Source organism: Schistocerca gregaria, chromosome 7 (genome assembly GCF_023897955.1).
Source record: "Schistocerca gregaria isolate iqSchGreg1 chromosome 7, iqSchGreg1.2, whole genome shotgun sequence".
Lineage (NCBI taxonomy): Eukaryota > Metazoa > Arthropoda > Insecta > Orthoptera > Acrididae > Schistocerca > Schistocerca gregaria.
The window spans coordinates 43,112,247-43,134,242 of record NC_064926.1 but is presented as its reverse complement, the minus strand read 5'-3'; the positions used below and the strand labels follow the sequence as shown (position 1 = coordinate 43,134,242).

General features: G+C 43.5%; 1 protein-coding gene across 1 annotated transcript in view; it reads left to right on the top strand.

The window, feature by feature from the left end:
• LOC126281829 (uncharacterized) overlaps positions 1-21,996 on the top strand; it is a gene marked incomplete at its 5' end in the record, with an annotated part of 691,657 nt that overhangs the window by 350,052 nt on the left and 319,609 nt on the right. The window contains one exon of the mRNA XM_049981062.1: positions 9,976-10,047. Within this exon, the coding sequence (XP_049837019.1) occupies positions 9,976-10,047 (72 nt within the window). The remainder of the gene's footprint in view (positions 1-9,975; positions 10,048-21,996) is intronic.

Genomic DNA, 21,996 nt, shown 5'->3' with positions numbered 1-21,996 from the left:
CAGCGATGAGAGTCGCTTCTGCCTTGGTGCCAATGATGGCCGTATGCGTGTTTGGCGCCGTGCAGGTGAGCGCCACAATCAGGACTGCATACGACCGAGGCACACAGGGCCAACACCCGGCATCATGGTGTGGGGAGCGATCTCCTACACTGGCCGTACACCTCTGGTGATCGTCGAGGGGACACTGAATAGTCCACGGTACATCCAAACCGTCATCGAACCCATCGTTCTACCGTTCCTAGACCGGCAAGGGAACTTGCTGTTCCAACAGGACAATGCACGTCCGCATGTATCCAGTGCCACCCAACGTGCTCTAGAAGGTGTAAGTCAACTACCCTGGCCAGCAAGATCTCCGGATCTGTCCCCCATTGAGCATGTTTGGGACTGGATGAAGCGCCGTCTCACGCGGTCTGCACGTCCAGCACGAACGCTGGTCCAACTGAGGCGCCAGGTGGAAATGGCATGGCAAGCATCTCTACGATCGTCTCCATGGGAGAATAGCAGCCTGCATTGCTGCGAAAGGTGGATATACACTGTACTAGTGCCGACATTGTGCATGCTCTATTGCCTGTGTCTATGTGCCTGTGGTTCTGTCAGTGTGATCATGTGATGTATTTGACCCCAGGAATGTGTCAATAAAGTTTCCCCTTCCTGGGACAATGAATTCACGGTGTTCTTATTTCAATTTCCAGGAGTGTAGACGTATCAGGGGTCTCATATCACTCTCAACTGCACACGCCCTACGCCATTGGTTGGCCTCCACCAGCTTGAACAGTCTCCTGCTGACATGCAGAGTCAATGGTTTCATGAGGTGGTCCCTATATCCGTACACGTCCATCCGCTGATACAATTTGAAACGAGACTCATCCGACCAGGCAACGTGTTTCTAGTCCAACGCCGGTGTTGACAGGCCCAGGCGAGGCGTAAAGCTTTGTGTCATCAGGGCACACGAGTGGGCCTTCGGATCCGAAAGCCAATACCGATCATGTTTCGTTCAGTGGTTCACACGCTGAAACGTGTTGATGGCCCAGCATTAGTAGCAATCTGCGGAAGGATTGCACTTCTGTCGTCGGAGATTTGATGTTTTACCGGATTGCTGATATTCACGGTACACTCATGAAATGGTTGTACCGGATGCTGCCTCGGAGATGCTGTGTCCCATCGCTCGTTCGCCGACTATAACGCCACTTTCAAACTGATTTAGATTTTGATAACCTGCCATTGTAGCAGCAGTAACCGATCTAACAACTGTGCCAGACACTTGTTGTCTTATGTAGGCGTTGCCGACCGCAGCGCCGTATTCTGCCTGTTTACAAATCTTTGTATTTGAACACGAGTGCCTTTGGCGCTTCAGTGTTTATCCATATTTACTTTATGTCTGTGTATTTAAATTATTCACATTCCTTGTAAATAAATGAGGACTCGTTAATGTTTTATAGCGCGATTGCCAAACAACCACTGAAAATAGTCCCCCTTCACGAAATGCCTGGGTGTGTGCGTACGGAAGCCAGGAAAAAGATTGCAGAACTGTCGATGACCGATACTTGATATACTGGTCAGAATGGGATCTTAACACGTAAGATTAATAGGAGAATGCAGTAGAACCAAAAAAGAGCACCACATTTCGTCACGGGTTCATTCCGTAAGAGCCAAAGCGTCACATATTTGTTCGTCCAATTAAAATGATATACTGTAAAAGAGAGGTGGTCCGCATTGCCGTCTGGTTTTCCAGTTACAATTACGAGGGCGTGTCTTCCTAATTGAGTCAGTCACTATACTCGTACATCGTCAATCGCTTAAATCTAGCGCCGTAGATATTGGGAAAACGGAAAGTATTGTTGATGTGCGGCTTTCACAGATCGGATTCGTAGTCAGCGGCCTCCATTGTTAGCCAATAAACAGAATGTAATGATATTTAGTAAATGTATTTTTGTGCAAACATACACTTTTTTAAATGGAACAACGCCTATTGACATTAACAGTGAAAGATAAGATAAATTAGAAAGTCAGTATTGTTCGCACAAAGTTGACACTTGCCGCGGTGGCTGATGGGAGCGACAGTAAATGGGAAATGCCTTTACGATCTCTCCTATCATCCAGAGCGGCGAATGTCGACTTTGTTTGCGCGTCTAGTAATGTTTGTCGCAGGATTCTAGTGCGGTTCCTTTACGCGATAACGTATTTTGAAAAGTTTCACACCGACAGTTGTTTGTTCCAGTCAGTCTGGTTTGTTGCTTGGCACGATGTTATATTTGCTTACAGTGTGCTTGTGTCTTCCTTAAGTGCAATGTTGCTTGTTAGTCAATTAGTGTGTGAAAACTCCGAGCAAAAGGTCGCTAGCGGATAACCGTATGTACCAATGCAGAAAAAGCCGAAATGCGCACGGTGTCTGGAGAATGTAGGAAGGATGCAGTTCTTTCTTGTACAGTGTGTGCGCCGATACTCCAATAGATATCAGCCATGTCGGCAGTTATTCATCAACCTATTCAGCCAGTTACGTGAAAGTCGTACTGTAACACCTAAGTAGTGTAACATAAGAAAACAAGTGACGAGAGAAAAGGGGGAAATTAATGTTCTTGCTGGTGTTGTTGATATGCACGCGCGAGGTTGTGGCATGAGTCAGGCAGGTGTCCCATGCATTCCCCATCGATATGGATTCCATCCCTGTCACATCTCTCTCCGTCAAGAGCTGCATGGAAATGATGTAAGTAGGCTGTTTAGGTTTTTATATTGGTAACACCACGTAGCGCTCTGTTTGAAAATCACTGGCTGTGCTGTGTGAAGTCTGTGGCTCGTTTGCACTGTTGTCTGCCATTGTAGTGTTGGGCAGCGGCAGCTGGATGCTAACAGCGCGTAGCGTTGCGCAGTTGGAGATGAGCCGCCAGCAGTGGTGGACGTGGGGAGAGAGATGGCGGAGTTTTGAAATTTGTAAGAATGGATGTCATGAACTGCTACATATATTATGACTATTAAAGTAAATACATTGTTTGTTCTCTATTAAAATCTTTCATTTGCTAACTATACTCATCAGTAGTTAGTGCCTTCCGTAGTTTGAATCTTTTATTTAGCTGGCAGTAGTGGTGCTCGCTGTATTGCAGTAGTTCGAGTAACCAAGATTTTTGATGAGGTAAGTGATTTATGAAAGGTATACGTTAATGCTAGGGCCATTCTTTTGTAGGGATTACTGAAAGTCAGATTGCGTTGCGCTAAAAATATTGTGTGTCAGTTTAAGCACAGTCTTGTAGAATTGTTTAAAGGGGACGTTTCATATGTCGACCCTTAGCCGAGGATACCTCACTGGAATCTTCTGATTTTTTTCTTGTAGTTTATGTAGTTAGTGTAGCCTTTGTTTATTGCTAGCGCGTAATTGTAGAGAGAATTTCCTCTGTAGTTGTAGTTTTTCATTGTTGTACAGTAAAACAGTTGTGACATACATGTAGGTTTGCACCAAGTATTTCGCAGCTGCGCTTGCAATTAACTAGATATTATTTTCAGTGCTACATTAATGTGTTCTCTTATTTTTGCTCTTCAAATTGTGTATTTCTGTGTTATCGTGTGAAATATTGTGACAATAATGGCGTGCGAAAAACGTAATACTAGGCTCCAAAGTAAACTGAGAAATGACAGTGAAGACGAAAGCTCTGTGTTAGCGCCACCGTGTAATGAATTAACTAATGTTCAAAGTAGTAATTTGATAATTGTGAATAGGGAAGTGGAGCGGGCTGCAAATAATGGTGTATGCAGTGAAACAATTAGTGAACAGGGAAGCATTATCGATCGATCGGTCGGCAACAACTCGCCTCAGGATTCCTAAATGACAGGACACAATCTTGCAAATACTGCAGATTCAGGTTTTGCGTCCTCACCGTTTTCTCAAATAAGTCAAGACACATTTTCTGCTTTTCAAACTGCGAATATTGCCGGTTCAAATGCATTGCCGAATAGCACTGAGGAACACGTTTAAGACACCAGTGCATTGTTATTACAATTAATGCAACAAATGGGACAAAAGCTTCAAAAGTTAGACACAATGGAACGAAATCTTCAAAAGTTAGACACAATGGAACAACATCTTCAAAAGTTAGACACAATGGAACAAAATCTTCAAAAGTTAGACACAATGGAACAAAATCTTCAAAAGTTAGACACAACGCTTGAAGAAAATCAGAAACAAATGGGACAAAATCTTAAAAAGTTAGACACAATGGAACAAAATCTTCGGAAGTTAGACACCACGCTTGAATGTATTTACCTTAATAGTCATAATATATATAGCAGTTCATGACATCCATTCTTACAAATTTCAAAACTCCTCCATCTCTCTCCCTACGTCCACCACAGCTAGCGGATCACATCCAACTGCGCAACGCTACGCGCTGTTAACATCCAGCTGCCGCTGCCCAACACTACAATGGCAAACAACAATGCAAACGAGCCACAGACTGCACACAGCACAGCCAGTGATTTTCAAACAGAGCGCTACGTGGCGTTACCTATATAAAAACCTAAACAGCCTACTTACAATGATTGTGGGAATCGTGTTAACTTCTGTACATGGGCATTAAGACAGGATCCTCCAGATGTACCATGTGTCTTGTCTTTTTTATAAAGCCGCATTTACCAGTCATGGCGAGGTCAACCGCCGAAAGGTGCAATGTTGGTCTGTTGACAATCCCCGTTCGTCTCGTCAGGTGGAACGTCAGCATCGATGGGATATAAGTGTGTGGAGTGGCTTAGTGAATCAACTCGTTTTTCATAGAAGGAACACTGAACTCACTCAAGTATCGCAGCCTCCTAACGGACCATCTTCCACGGGTTTTAGAAGACCTTTTTCTGCAGAGTAGGAGGAACCTGTGGTATCAACATTATGGCTGTCCAACCCATAGTGCACGTAGCACTACAGCGTTTCCTCACGAATTCTTTCTGATTCCGCGGATTTGACGCCTGTAAACTTTTTTCTGTAGGGAAAACTGAAAGACGCTGTCTAGAAGAACATACCAACTACACCCGATGATGTGCAACGATATACTACTGTAGCCTGCTCTGACGTCTCTACAGAAATGCTTGCACATGCACACCAGTCTTTCCACCCTAGTCTGGGAGCGCGGGCCGTCGCTGCCGGTGATCATGTTGAACTTGTGATGATCATTTGTCTCGTTACTGGTCAGGATCCATATGACTAGTGTATGCACTTGTTTTGCTCTTTGTGTGCTACCACAGATACTGTACAAGAGTCGGTGTGAGAACTTCTTAAAATAGCTGCACGGATTAGCAGCGCATCAGTCCTGTAGACTTAAAACTACTTAAACCAAACTAACCTTAGGACACACACCCATCCATACCCGAGGCAGGATTCGAACCTGCGTCCGTAGCAGCAGCGCTGTTCCGGACTGAAGCACCTAGAACGCTCGGTCATAGCGGCCGGCTTTTGAGTCCTCCCTCGGAAATGGGTGTTCGTGCTGTCCTTAGCCTAAGTTAGTTTAAGTTCGATTAAGTAGTGCGTAAGCTTAGGGACCGATGATCTCAGCAATTTGATCCCATAATACCTTACCACAAATTTCCAAATTTCCTCAAAATACGATATCTCATAACCGACTCGCACTAGAATCCTACAACAAAAACCATTGACATTCTAGTTTAACCTACTTTTAGGTGGGTAATGTTCCTTTAAAAAAAGTGTATGTTTGCACAAAAAATACACTTCTAGGTATTACTACAATCTGTTCATTGGCTAACATTATGGGCCCCTGACTACCAATCCATTCTGTGAAAATAGCACATCAATAGCACTTCCCTTTCCACAACATTTGCAGTGCACGTTTAAGGTGGTTCATCATGTATACGCAAACCTTCTTCGTGTATGTCTATCTATCAGTGAAAAATATATCTCTTAGTTTCTTCGATTAGTCTTCACATACAAGCAGAAAAAGGCGGCTGTGAACTTTACTTGATATGTACAGACACTAGAATGAGAAATGTCTTACAGCATTCATCGCCATTACATCGTTCAGCTTTCGTGTGGCACAGCAAGTAGTGAAGTACTCAACCCTAAAAATAATTAATAACATGCCCAGTGATGTGAATAATGTAACAAATGTAGAATTAACCTCTAACGCAAGCTGAAAGAATATGTAGTTCCAATTGTTTCTTCTTCATAGAAGAATGTATGAATGTGTATGACATTTTATATATATATATATATATATATATATATATATATATATATATATATATATATATATATATATATAAAGCTCATTCTGAAAGACATTTAAATATCCAGCATGTTGACACGTTCTTCAATGGGAACGAATACTATAACTGTACACTGACACACCACTATGATTACTGTCTATAGTATATGCATATACCTAATTAACTAACACTCTAGCGAAAAATGTAGAATATGTTATCAGCATGTAGGATATCTGGTGGTGGGAGATGTATTCATGTGGGACACAATGAAACTTCTTTATTATATTTTTATTTAAATTGAAAGAACTCAGAACTTGAAGCTTCTTAATTTATTTAATTCTGAAACTGTTGAGTGAAATTGAATGTACTATCACGTAGCTTGTCTTTATCATTTCATATCTGAGCTACAGAATTATTCCTGACAAATACAACTCAAAGTTATTCCATTCATTTATGACCCACAATATACAACGATACGCAATCTGAATGCCCAAATAAATAACACAAAAGAATGCCACTGAATTACGAGAAATCCTAAAAATAACCCATACATTTCATAAGCCACTTACCTCCTAGAAAATCTTCATTACACGAACAACAGCGATACAGCAAACACGAATACAGGGAGCTGATAAAAGATTCTAACTACTGTAGGCTCTAACTACAAATAGGCATGTGGTTAGCAAAGGAAAGATTTTGTTGAAGAGCAAACAATGTATTTAGCTAATTTTACCTTAGTAATGTGACATCCAGTGCAAAAAAAAAAAAAAAATGTAATCGTGCCCGACATCTAGTTCCAAAAAAATTATATAATCATCAACAGTCTTGCACTTAAATCTCCATGGCGGAAACACGCCCAGGCCGCTGCTCGCGGTAACACTTCAGACCTCTAACGTCCATCAGTGTTGGCTCCTCACCTCCAACTGCGAGTCCGACCAGCCACAGAGAGTCCCTTACAGAGGGCGCACAGCGCTGCCGGTTATTAATGCAGTCTATCGCACTGCCAAAATACACTCATATAAACAGGCTACTTACAACAGGAGGCTTCTCGTAACACGACTTGCGACAGAGCCGCAGCAATTTTCCCTCAGTGATCTAGGAATAGACACTACTGGCCTTTAAAATTGCTACACAAAGAACAAATCCAGATGATAAACGGGTATTCATTGGACAAATATATTATACTAGAACTGACATGTGATTACATTTACACGCAATTTCGGTGCATAGATCCTGGGAAATAAGAACCCAGAACAACCACCTCTACCGGCCGGAGTGGCCGAGCGGTTCTAGGCGCTACAGTCTGAAACCGCGCGACCGTTAAAATAGTTCTAAGTTCTAGGGGACTGATGACCTGTCCCATAGTGCTAAGAGCCATTTGAACCAACCACCTCTGCCCGTAATATCGGCCTTGATACGCCTGGGCATTGAGTCAAACAGAGTTTGGATGGCGTGTACAGGCACAGCTGCCCATGCAGCTTCAACACGATATCACAGTTCATCAAGAGTAGTGACTGGCGTATTGTGACGAGCCAGTTGCTTGGTCACCATTGACCAAGCGTATTCAGTTGGTGAGAGATCTGGAGAATATGCTGGCCAGGGCAGCAGTCGAACATTTTCTGTATCCAGAAAGGCACGTACAGGACCTGCAACATGCGGTCGTGCATTATTCTGCTGAAACGTAGAGTTTTACAGGGATCGAATGAAGGGTAGAGCCACGGGTCGTAACACATCTAAAATGTAACGTCCACTGTTCAAAGTGCCATCAATGCGAACAAGAGGTGACCGAGATTTGTAACCAATGGCACCCCATACCATCACGCCGGGTGATACGCCAGTATGGCGATGACGAATACACGCTTCCAATGTGCGTTCACCGCGACGTCGCCAAACACGGATGCGACCATCGTGATGCTGTAAACAGAACCTGGATTCATCCCAAAAAATGACGTTTTGCCATTCGTGCACCCAGGTTCGTCGTTGAGTACACCATCGCAGGCTCTCCTGTCTCTGATGCAGTGTCAAGGGTATCCGCAGCCATGGTCTCCGAGCTGATAGTCCATGCTGCTGCAAACGTCGTCAAACTGTTCGTGCAGAAGGCTGTTGTCTTGCAAATGTCCCCATCTGTTGACTCATGGATCGTATTACCCTCCTGAACTCACCGATTCCATATTCTGCTAACAGTCATTAGATCTCGACCAACGCGAGTAGCATTGTCGTGATACGATAAACCGCAATCGCGATAGGCTACAATCCGACCTTTATCAAAGTCGGAAACGTGATGGTACGCATTTCTCCTTCTTACACGAAGCATCAGAACAACGTTTCACCAGGCAACGCCGGTGAACTGCTGTTTGTGTATGAGTAATCGGTTGGAAACTTTCCTCATGTCAGCACGTTGTAGGTGTCGCCACCGGCGCCAACCTTGTGTGAATGCTCTGAAAAGCTAATCATTTGCATATCACAGCATCTTCTTCCTGTCGGTTAAATTTCGCGTCTGCAGCACTTCATCTTCGTGGTGTAGCAATTTTAATGGCCAGTAGTGTATTTATTATTTTTCCCCAGTTACGGATAAACCGAAATGTATACAGGTTATTAGTTTCAGTCCGTAATAGCCATCTTCCGAACTGTGTGCACGCTATTTGCTTATCATATTGAGGCGTCATATGTAAAAATCCTACACTCACAATAATGGTGTACATAAATTTCGTCGTATACGTATAAAATATAGTTACCACATTTACAATTGTAATAGATAGGCTAACTGTGTGAAGAAACGTATTGACTGCAACAAATTTCTTCATCGTGTTAACACTTCTACAACTCTGCATGTGGTACTTATATATGTATACGACGAAGCTTTTTTGGATCATTATTGTGACTGTACCGTTTCTACAAATATGTGTGTGAATTCCTAAGGGACCACATTGCTGAGGTCATCGGTCCCTAGCCTTACACACTACTGAAACTAATTTATGCGAAGAAAACACACACGCCCATGCCGGAGGGAGGACTCGAAACTCCGGCGGGAGGGTACGCGCAGTTCGTGACATGACGCCTCTAACCGCGCGGCCACTCCGCTAGATATGACTATCAAATTGTGTGTACTCAAGTTTGAAGATGGTCACTGCGGGCTGAAATTAGTATCCTGGTATACATAAAAAAATTGTGGTCCATAACTGGAGCAAAAAAAGAAGGTGTTTTTGTAAGAGACCTGATGATATTAAACTGTACGTCCCTATCTCACTTTCTTCGGCATTCCGATATTGATGATGGAGAGACATGGTGCAATGGTTGCACACTGGACTCGTATTCGGGAGGATGACGGTTCAAACCCGCTCTCGCTATCCTGATTTAGGTTTTCCGTGATTTCCCTAGACCGCTTAAGGCCAATGCTGGGATGGTTCCTTTGCGACGGCACGGCCTACTTCCTTCCCCATCCTTCCCTAAGCCGATGGGACCGATGACCTCGCTGTTTTGTACCCTCCCCCCGAATCAACCAATCCACTGTAGTACGTTCGTGATTCATGTCTGATCGAGTTAGCCTTTCATAGAAACTCGTAGCATATACACTAAACCATCTAGTGGCCTTACAGCAGTACTCTGGATTTACCAAAAGGAAGTATTTCTGCTTGGGATGTGTAATAGAGCAGCTCCACTTGCTGCTAGTCTCTCACACTCAACTTCAGCATTCTGTAACCGTATATCCGCAAGTCCACATTTTGCCTGCCGACGCTCTGCTCTGCGAAGATGTTAAAGACATTGCTTCTGTTTTTCCAGGACCACGAGACAGCAAGAAACCCGTGATAGAAGAGAACGGCTTCACCCCTGCAGACACAAGCACAAGCTACAGTAGGTGACACTGTGGATGTTTTGTGACTAACTCGACTAACGACATTATTGTTGATATTCTAACACAATAACAGAGCTACATCTTTATGCCCGTTTGTAAATAATGGCGTACGTCGCGTACGTTGACTGGGAAAAACACGTGGCACTGAAATATGTGCTACATTCTGCCAATTATGTACTTCTGCACGCTCCCTGGACGACATCGGAGAAAATGTGACTTAAAGAGAGAGAGAACTAGTCCGAATTAGGTATGCGAGTACGTGCTGCACATCAACTCTCGTGTTTATTTAGGTGACATGTTCTAAATAGCGTAGTCCACTTTCCTAGTTCTGTTGTAATGAACATGTCCTTGGAGCATCGTGATTTGCACGTCATTCCGTTTATATGCTGCACTTTACATGTCTCAACCGTACATTAACCTCTTTGACAACGTTTCCTGGATGTACTACATCGTTAAAGTCCGCCCGCGTAATCCTCATTCAGAAATTTATTTCAGTTCGTAATCAAGTAAAACGTTTGCAAGAGATATCATGTATGACTCATGAGTCGACGCAAATAAGTAATTACTAAACTGAAAGAACTGGGCGACATCTGTCAAAACCTCAGTGGGGCACAGCTAGGACTGTGAAATAAGATACGTAGTACTCTGTTCTGTTAGTGTGCGAGTGGCGCTCCACGGCTTACATGTCTCTAATTACCGTCCTTTGATCACTTTTAGTAATTTTATTGTGTTTGCTTTTTTCTATCAGTCTGAATAACACCATCAGAGACCCGTATTTATCCTTTGTATTTCTTTCTTGCACTCGAGAGCCGACGTAGTTGTAAATCTAAATGTTGTCCTTATTTCGATAATGGTCGAACGTATTCACCTCGGACAATATATTCACATTAGTTGCGGCGGTGCATTGTTCACTGCCCCTCCCTAACATCAAATATATCAGTGGTCATGCGTTACGATGCCTCTTTGTCCACAAACAGACCACAATTAATTTCAGTTATTTATTATCTCGTTCCGCTGTTATAAAGCGTGTATCTTTGAAAGGTACAGTAAATGAGAAAAAAAGAAAAACACGGGCTTAGTTTCAGTATCTTATTTGAAGATAGTTGAGTAACACTACTACATGTCATAAAACATGCCACACGTGAACGCCGTACTACAGTTTAAGGTAGAACACATGTCAAAGGCTCACTGTGGCGCATTCAACTGGAACAGATAGACTGAGTGTCAAAATTGCTTATAAGAACAAAGAAAACATATAGTGCCAGACCAAAGAATGTATTTGTCAAAGATATTCCAAGTTACATTCAAACACTCGAAACATTGAACCAGATATTCATGGTTTACAACTGATCATTGAAATTACGTGGTTTTTTCTGTATAACCATAAATGACATTCACATGTGAGTATTATCAGTATGTCACGCTTCCTAAACAACAGAGGAATTAATTTTTATATGTATATGGAAGATCAAAATGTATTAAATACAAAAATGAAGTGCATGCTTGAAGACTAAATAAGGTACGTAAAATACAGAGTATATCATGTCATTATGGCCCAGAGCCAGGGTTTTGTTTACTGTATGTGACAATATTGAAAAGAAATATGAGTAACAACATAAACAAGTCGAAGCCACCTGAATACAATTCCTTAAGGAGTAATGGGTGCAACGTAACTACACATTATACAAGATCCGTAGAGGTGCATGTTAGGACAGTGTTACACCATAATACAAGAGTTGACAATGTTAAAAGCAGAAAGTCTAGTTAAGTATATGACAGACTTAAACAGAGAATCTGGGTAAATGTTTGAATAAAGCAGGACACTCCTCATACAAATATCTGAACAGTGCAGATACATAAATACTCCTACATTTATTACCTCAAAGAACAATTATTCACTTAGTAAAGTAGCTCATAAGTTATGCGTCTTAGAGCCGATGTTTGCAGGCCCTTTCTTTCTTGTTTTGGTCCATACTATCCCCTCAGAAAGTTTGGCGGTAAAGTTCGGGTTCACGCTGTATAATGAGGAGAGGGTAGCAATCCGTTTATTAGCAGACCTTCCCTCTGCCCTCTGTTTAAAGCGATGATGAGATGCATGTGGCACATGTTCAACGATTTTGTGTTATGTCTGACCTTTTACCTTAGCTGTTAGGCAGAAGATTTTAGTGTGTGTTTAGAGGATGGTTGACTCACCCTGTTGCTATATCAGAATGAAAAATGCGCCTATCGTAGCACAAAAAAGGGCGAATATGTCCGGTGCACAGTTGGGCTTGTACGAGAAGGTAACTAGCTCTTCAACTTACCTTCCAGCTTCGAAGACATTTAAATCAAAACATCTTGACATATTCGCTTTTATTTACTTGTTAGTTTTCGGACCTATGTCATTTAACATAATGCATCCTGTCGAGTGAAGTAGCATTATATATGATATCATGTCGTATAACATGACACATACCATCGTGTCATCCAGCTTGTCATTTGTCATATCGTACAATATGACAGAGCGCGTCATTAAAGTTTAGGATGCATGTATACTATACTGGGATACTTCTTATTATAAATACACCCCCACTCTCGGATACTTCCTACTGTAGATGCATCCCACTCTCTAGAAGCACATGAACTTCAATTTGTCTGTTGTTACACCCGTTATCGTACATGTAATATCGAGTGTGTCTAAGAGAGCTTGCTGCGCTTGAGAAGTAACATTAACTCATAATGAAACGTGAATATGGCAAGACGTTTTGTTTTAAATGTCTTTGAAGCTAACACACAACTCAAAAAACTAGTTCCTTTCTCTTACATCCCGAACGCTTCCCAGCAAATATTCCTTTTTTTTACGTTAGAACATTTTTCATTCTCATTCCTAGCTTTTACTCCACCATAATGTCGACATTAGAGCGCCATAGTTTGGCAACCGATGTAGATTTTTGTTGTCTCGGGCGACGACTGCTCCGGCATATGTTTTGTCGTTTTTGAGCAGTGTTGCTTGTATCGTGGCGACGGATGAAACTTTCGAAAAACAACACAACCACCTTCAATTGTATGTATTTGTCTGCCTTCTTAAAAATTTTCAGCCGACTCGTAGAAGTTAAGACAGGTAGGTGTTCGAGTGGCTATACAAATGGCCGCTGGTCCGGGCTAAACCTAAAACTTTTCACCCAGCGTTCCTATCTCAAATAGCACCGAGGCACCCCCCACCCCCATCAAACCTCGATTCTCATATTTGTTACAGTAGTGATCTGCGAACCACATTTTCCGTATTTCCTTCTCCGTGGCTTTTCTCGTCTGATAACAAAACTTTAGTAGTCCGCCTTGAATCAGATTCCACATTTTTACCGCTAACAGTGATCAGGCTATTTGTGTTAATGTGAGGAAAAGCGCCAGAGAGAGCGAATATGGATTTACATAGCATTTTAGCACATCAGTAGTTTATATGTTTTAACCTATTCATCTACTGTGGTAACAGATGTCTGGTAGCCAAGACGTTGCGCGCCCTAAACGAACGACAACAACAGCTACTGCTACCACCGCCGCCACCACCACCACCACCACCACCACCACCAGTTGCTAAAAACAAAAAGATTAATTGTATCATCGTTTGATCCAAAGAAATAGAAGAGTTGAAAAATCTATAATTCGATAAACATTGCTAGTAACATTCTGCAGTTTTCCTAGAAATAAATAGCATTTTTTGTGGTAAAGAAAAAAGATATCGGCACAATATTTTTTATCATGGGTTGCGCTTCGATATACATTGAAGAGCCAAGGAAACTGGTACACCTGCCTAATATCGTGTAGAACCACTGCGAGCACGCAGAAGTGCCGCAACACGACGTGATATGGACTCGACTAATGTCTGAAGCAATGCGACACAGAGCTGATACCATGAATCCTACAGCGCTGTCACAAATCCGTAAGAGAACGAGGGGTTGGAGATCTATCCTGAACACGTTGCAGGGCATCGCAGATATAATCAATACTGTTCATGTGTAGGGAGTTTAGTGGCCAGTGAAAGCGTTTAAACTCAGAAGAGTGTTCCTGGAGCCACTCTGTAGCAATCCTGGACGTGTGGGGTATCGCATTGTCCATCTGGAACTGCCCAAGTCCCGCGGAATGCACAACGGACATGAATGGATGCAGGTGACCAGACAGGATGCTAACGTACGTGTCAGCTGTCAGAGTCATATATAGATGCATCAGGGGTCCCAAATCACTCCTACTGTACGCCTACCACACCATTAGAGAGCTTCCAGCAGCCTGAACAGTCCCCTTCTTTCATGCAGGATTCATGAGGTTCTCTCCATACCCGTACTGCTACGGTCGCAGGTTCGAATCCTACCTCGGGCATGTATGTGTGTGGTGTCCTTAGGTTAGTTAGGTTTAAGTCGTTCTAAGTTCTAGGGGACTGATGACCACAGATGTTAAGTCCATCAGCTCGATACAATTTGAAACGAGACTCATCCGATCAGGCAACATGTTTCTAGTCATCAACAGTAGAGTGTCGGTATTCACGGGCCCAGGCGAAGTGTAAAGCTTTATGTCGTGGAGTCATGAAGGGTACACGATTGGGCCTTCGGCTCCGAAAGCCCATATCGATAATGTTTCCGTGAATGGTTCGCACGCTGACACTTGTTGATGGCCCAACACTGAAATCTGCAGCAATTTGCGGAGGGGCTGCACTTCTGTCACGCTCAACGATCCTCTTCAGTCGTTGTTGGTCCTGTTCTTGTAGAATCTTTTTCCGGCCGCAGCGATGTCGGATATTTGATGTGTTACCGGATTGCTGATATTCACGGTACATTCGTGAAACGGTCGTACGGAAAAATCCGCACTTCATCGCTACCTAGGAGATTCTGTGTCCCATCGCTCGTGCGCTGACTGTAACACCACGTTCAGACTCACTTAAATCTGCCATTGTAGCAGCATTGGCGCCAGACACTAGTTGTTTTATATAGGCGTTGCCGACCGCAGTGCCGTATTCCACCTGCTTACATATTTCTGTATTTGAAAACGCATGCTTATACCAGTTCTTTGGCGCTCAAGTGTAGAAATGTTTGTAAATCACGAATGATTGGCTTTGGGGCAGCAATGCAAGAAAAAAATTTAAATACTATGATGGTATTTTCGATATTAAGATAATGCCATTTACTTCTGTGAAAACCGCTTCGTGCTCCTGCCGTAATTTTTATAAATCCATGATTTTACATTTCACACAGGGACAGTATAAGATTTTCATATCTTAATGAATTAAATGTCCATGAGTTTTGAAAACCCCGCTTACGAAACTTTTGTTCTGAAATACGTGTACGAAGTAAAAACCGCAACACTGAGATTCAGCGGGCGTATATTCATAAAGTAAAAGTTGATACTGACTTCTTCTTATTTCCTTTTCTGCTGTGTAATACGATACGCGCAGGTCAGAGAACTACAAACTATGCAGATCGTCACAGCAAATTAACTACGCAACCATATATCCTTCCAGTTGTGCTCTTAAATCCTCCTTGGTCAGGGATAAAATATTACGCTGCAATGTATCCGTCTGTGCAGTTTAGTTTGTTGCCTTCTGGAGCCTTTGTAATGTGCACCGCATAACCGCAAAGGTCAACCATTGTGTATGTCTATCGTCACCTGCAAGGTGTTGCGGCCACACGGAAAATATTTGTACATATTAAAGGAAAAAAAAAAACACGCGCATATGGTGTTCCTCTTTGCATAGCGGATGAGCACTTCATCGTAATTTATACACAACATTTATCCTAGGCAACAGATGAATACCACTTCCTTTATGGGCTCGACATGAATTTGTAGCTTATTCCGCGCACAGCGTCGCGTCCTCGTTACACAGGACTGCAGTGAATGTAATTAATTTCAACGTTGGGTACCGCCAGAGTTGGCGCAGAGAGTATCAAACACTGCTGCGCACATTCTAGCACACAAAGACAGCGTCCTGCTGGGTGCTTGTCGGTGCAATAAACACAAACTAACGCCTACCGGACCGATCTCCCGACACCGCAGTGTCGCTAAACATTGTCTGGACTGACACTGATTCCTCGTTGATATACTCTCGACAAGCAAGCGAGCTGTGTGTGTGTGTGTGTGTGTGTGTGAGAGAGAGAGAGAGAGAGAGAGAGAGGCCCTGCGGCACTGCTTCCAATGTATATAACAAATGGAGCATAGACTTGATACTGGTCTTATCGCAGATTCGGTGTAGAGCTAGATGTGTTGAGGAGTGAAGTCAAATTGGCTTCCGAAAATTTGGCTAAAAACAAAACTTGTGGACACGATGGAATTCCAACAGACTTGTTCAAATTCGTTGAAAAGAATGCAGTAAAAGTGCTGCATTCAACATGTCAGAAAATATGGAGCACGCAACAGTGACCAGAAGACTGGAAAAGACCAGGATTCATCCCGATCCAAAGAAAGAAATGTCTAAAGAATGCCTGCATCATCGAAAAATCTCACTTACCTCACATGCTAGCAGTCATGCTGAAAATCGTACATAATAAAGTTCGCCAGTATCTAGAGCGAGAATTACCGGAAGAACAAGCTGGATTTCGTAAACAAAAAGAGAACGCAGAGATCAAATTTCCAACATTCGATGGGTCATGGGAAAGGCAAGAGAATTCCAGAAAGAGGTGTATATCTGCTTTATTGATTATGCCAAAGCCTTTGACTGTGTCGATCACAATAAATTACGGTGAAGTACTAAAAATATGTAAGTACCGGATCACCTCATCTCTCTCATATTTAGTTTGCACTCTGACCAAGAAGCCACGGGAGAACTATGTACGGAATAACAAGTGGATGAAGATTCAGAAAGGTGTACGGCAAGGCTGCATATTTACACCTTACTCATTCACTCTGCATGCATAGCTCGTTATGAGGAATGTCGGGATAGATGAAGAAGAAACTGGAAATAAAGTAGCTGGGATAAATATAAACAACCGTAGATCGGCGCCGCGCGGGATTAGCCGAGCGGTCTCGGACGCTGCAGTCGTGGACTGTGCGGCTGGACCCGGCGGAGTTTCGAGTCCTCCCTCGGGCATGGGTGTGTGTGTTTGTCCTTAGGATAATTTAGGTTAAGTAGTGTGTAAGCTTAGGGAATGATGACCTTAGTAGTTAAGTCCCATAAGATTTCACACACATTTGAACATTTTTCGTAGATCCGCAGATGATACTATACTGTTAGCACAAAGTGAAGAAGTGTTAAAGATGTTCTTGCTGAAGGTGAAAGAAGAAAGTAAAAAAGCTGGTCTTAGGCTGAATGTTAACAAAACATATATTATGGCAACTATACCTGTCGTTTGATGGCATATTAGAGGAGAAACAATGAAGGTAGTATCTAGTTTCAATTGTCTCGGTTATCAGATTTCTGCTAATGGTAACTGTAGCCATGAATCAGGAGACGCTTGATGCTTCGTAGAAAGGCAACGTCAAACCTTGAAAAGGTTTTAAGTAGCAGGGATATAACTTTGACAACAAAGATCCTTATTGTAGGGGCTATAGTTTTTCCAGTTGCGGTGTATGGATATGAGATCTGGACCATCTGGAAGGCGGAACGGCGAAGAATAGGCTACTTTGAATTGTGGTGTTCGAGGAAATTTCTTAGAGTCCCAAGGACTGCAAAAAAATGATTCAAATGGCTCTAAGCACTATGGGACTTACCGTCTGAGTTCATCAGTACTTAGAACTACTTAAACCTAACTAACCTAAGGACATCACACACATCCATGCCCAAGGCAGGATTCGAACCTGCGACCGTAGCAGTCGTGCGGTTCCAGACTGAGCGCCTAGAACCGGTCGGCCACAGAGGCCGACCCCCAAAGCCAGAAAAAAAAACGAGTAGGCAATTATTGGAGCAAATGAAACCAGAGTGCGCTCTGGAAAGTCTGACACTAAATCAAAAGCTGACCAACTGTGGACTAATTATGAGAAGACAATTTCATTGAAAATACACTAGTGCTGGAAAGATCGAAGGCGCTAGAAGAAAAGGACGTCAGAGGACGAGATGTGTCGATCGCATCAAAGAAGTAATGTGTTTGAGCATGGAAAGCCTACGGGAGAATGAGCAGGACAGAAGAAATTGGTGTGCTTTGGTTCATTGGCTCACACAGAGTCGGAACCATCTAAACAGCTGGACACCAATTTGTCGAGTTTCATATTGGACTTGTCAGTTGTGTAACCGTTTTGTTTAGGTGTCTGTGATGAGCGCGTGTAGAGTGTTCGTTTTGTTGGCTCAAACGGTTCAAATGGCTCTGAGCACTATGGGACTTAACTGCTGTGGTCATCAGTCCCCTAGAACTCAGAACTACTCGTTTTTTTATTGTGTGGAATAGAGAGAGAGTGAGACGGCCAGAAATTAACTGGAGAAATAGAAAAGGTTCAAAGAAGAGCTGCACCATTTATCATGGGTTTGTTTGCTCAGTATGACAGTACCAAGAAATTGGTCAAAGCAGTTCAAGAAGGTCATTTTGCTTCGGAGCTTTCCTCACATAATCCTGAGAGTCCACTTTCCGGAACATTTCTACAAACGCATTACTTTCTCTAGCATACATCGCACGCAAAACGTGGAAATAATTAGATTAATTCAGGCTGATACACAACTAGCGATTTGCTTGTGTTTCAAACAGTTAGCACTCAGTATCTGCAGCTGGAGGACTTGCTAGGTCTGGCGATAATTTCGTTTGTTTACGGGCCACTGCGTAGAGTTTTGGTCAGAAGTAACTGAATAGCCGGCTTTTGCCCGGGCATGTAATTATTCCAGTCTTCTGTTAGTTCATTTTCTCCTACCCTTACTCAGTTCGTCGCCTCCTCCCTCTCTCTGCCTATCTCTTCATCCTCTTCTCTGTCTATCTGCACCTTGTCCCTCTTTCCATTTCCTTCTCCCCACCTAATTCCATCTCCTCGTGCCCTCTCTTTCTACATCTCCCCCTCTCTATGTCCATCTCCTCCTCCTCCTCTATCTGTTCATCTCCTCCTCTTCACTTTCTCAGTTCACTTCCTCCACCTTCCCTCTGCCTAACTAACTCCTCCTGTCTCTGTCCATCCCCTGCTATTTCCTTTCTCCGTCCGGCTCCTCCTCTCCCCTTTCTCTGTCCATTTCCCTTTCATCCTATTTCTGCCCATCTCCTCCCCCCATATTAGTGTCCTCCTCCATCTTCCTTAGTTTTCTCTCCACGTTATCACGCTCATCCCAAGAAGCAGCTGGTGGTTTTACCCCAACAGTATTTTTTGCAGATCGCAACTAATATGTTTACCTAATTTCGTTGAGATCGTTTCAGGATTTAGGACAAACCTTCTACCCGTGGCTTTGTCCACCTGCGCATACTCAAATATATTTAACATATTTTCCACTTATTTGTACACACATTTCACTTGTACCTGTATCGAATTTCTCCTTGCAGCGCAATGTTTACGACGTCATGCTCGTAATACTGAACTATGTGCTGTACAGTGATATATTCGTGTACGTACATCCAGGGGTAGATGTGGATACTGTGTGCGAGAAGTGTTGCGATTAGATTTTATAGCAACGAAGTAATAAAATTAAACGTCTTGCATGCTGCTGCAGTTTTACACCATAAACACCGAAAATGTAGTTAGCGACAAACTTTCTTCTTTTGATTATTTTGTAGCGGTTGTGCGCGAGGCAAAGTTTGTTAAATGTTTATAATAATGTGTGAAGTTTATTCCACGTCACTAAATGCTCTCATTCTCAAATATTCTATGACTAAAGTAGGGGTATTCGCTCGCCTTGTGCTGAATTGCTGTTTCAGCCGCACCCTGCGCCCATCGATAGGTAGGTGGTTCTGCCCCACAGCGATTCTTTACAGACGATAAGCGATATGTGTTCCAAGTTTCGTTGAAATTGGTCCAGTGGCTTAGAAGGCGATGTGGGACATACATACGCGTATATATACACATACATCCATTTTTGTGATGTGTATGGATCCAGAGAACAATGTTAGTTAACTGAATATCATCACTTTCACACACTTGAACGACTCAAGCGGGGCACACCAGGAGAATGTCATCTGCCCCACATGTAACTGGTGTTTGTAGTGACACCTCACGGCAGTGAGGGCGAGTGCGAGCTGCTGGGGCAGCCGGTTCGCCTGCTCAACACGAGCTGCGACTACTCGCTGTGCGACAGCACGGCGCGGACCGCAATGCAGCGTGCTGCGTGCTGCGAGTTGCAGTCACTTGCCTGCCATCTGGCGCTAGTGCCAATCTGGCGGCATCGCCATTTTCTGTGTGGCCACTCCCACATGTCACATCACAGCTCTTAAAATTAGCCCAGCACCCAAAAATATCTCTTCTCAGCAGCTCCGTGAAGTCCTGTATCGCAGGTGCTGAGAAAGACCGTTGGCCTCGGGTTCGATTCCCGGCCGGGTCGGGGATTTTCTCCGCCCAGGGACTAAGTGTTTGTGTTGTCCTCATCATCATTTGGGAAGTGCCGAGATTGGAACTGGAAAGATTGGGAACTTGTGCGGGCGCTGATGTTGAGCGATGTTGAGCGCGCCACAAACCATCATCATCATCATCATCATCATCATCATCATCATCATCATCATCATCATGAAAAAGACGGTTCGCCTCAGCCTCCCTGTAGAGGCAGCTCGTGCCCTTCTGGTGCTGCAATTGGGTGGCTTTATGCGATCCCTAGGAGCTATACAAACCTTCCTCTATCTATCAGTGAGAACTATATCAAAATCCATACAGTAACTCCTGAGATTAGGCTGAACATACAGGCTGAAACAGTGGCAGGAAACTTCAGTTTACATATGTGTAGACAGGAGAAGTAAAAGTCTGTATTCCAACTGCGAATACAATAGGAAGAGTGGAAGCGATGCTGGTTCACTATGGACGCTCTGCCTGACAACGTTTATTGGCCTTTGGCGTGCAGATGTAGGAGTAGGCGTACAACCTAGCGCTTCTCGTTGAGTACCAAGGGGGTTGCCGACCCTGACTCTCAATCCAAATGACTTATCTCCTATCAACTCTGTGAGTCCTCATTCCATGAGTCCACAGTATATTACAATGAAATGAACACCCTTAGCTGCTTACAGGCGTTAACATACGTCAACGGGGACCGATGAAAATGTCTGCCCCGACCGGGACTCGAACCGGGGAGCTCCTGCTTACATGGCAAACGCTCTAACCATCTGAGCCACCGAGGACACACAGGATAGAGCGACTGCAGGGATTTATCACTGACACGCCTCCCGCGAAAGCCACATTCTCAACGTATTGCCCCGCACTAGATTCGTTGCGCCCTCCGCCCAATTATACTCATTACTCGCGGCGCGTTGCCGATTCCCGTAAGAGTTCGAGCACTGTTTGTGCATTCGCACAGAAGAAGAAGATGGTCAAGTGGCCGGTGAGCCACAACTATATATATACTAGGATGGTATCTGTTCTTTCGGACATGTTAGTCACTGTCTTCAAAAATTTATTATGGACTGCTCCCGGGGTCCCGCCCAGATGTTTTCATCTCTGCCAGATACTGCATGGCGTCGTTACAAAATTTCTGTTTAGGAAATTTTTTAGCTGATTAGCGCAAGCTATATATTCATACTTGTGATTTCGTTGGCCACTCAGCAATATACACTGCCAGTAAAAAGTTAGTACGCCCTTTTAGACGTTTGCAATTCACTCAAGGTTTATTGTTGCAACAGTGCATGGGAAGTACGTGAATTGATTAAATTTACAGATCAGTGGCACAAGCGGTAATGACATAATAGGCATCGACCCGTGCTGAAAGACGTATATTAGTATCTGGTGTAGCATTAACGGGTGACAATGCAGGCGCTGACTCTGGCGTCTACGCGATCATGCAGATGGCGAATACTGTCCTGGGATACGTTATGCCACGGTTGGTCGACCTACTCACGTAGTTCTGGAAGAGTTGTTGGCTGGCGAGTCGCACGAGTGACTTTTTGTCC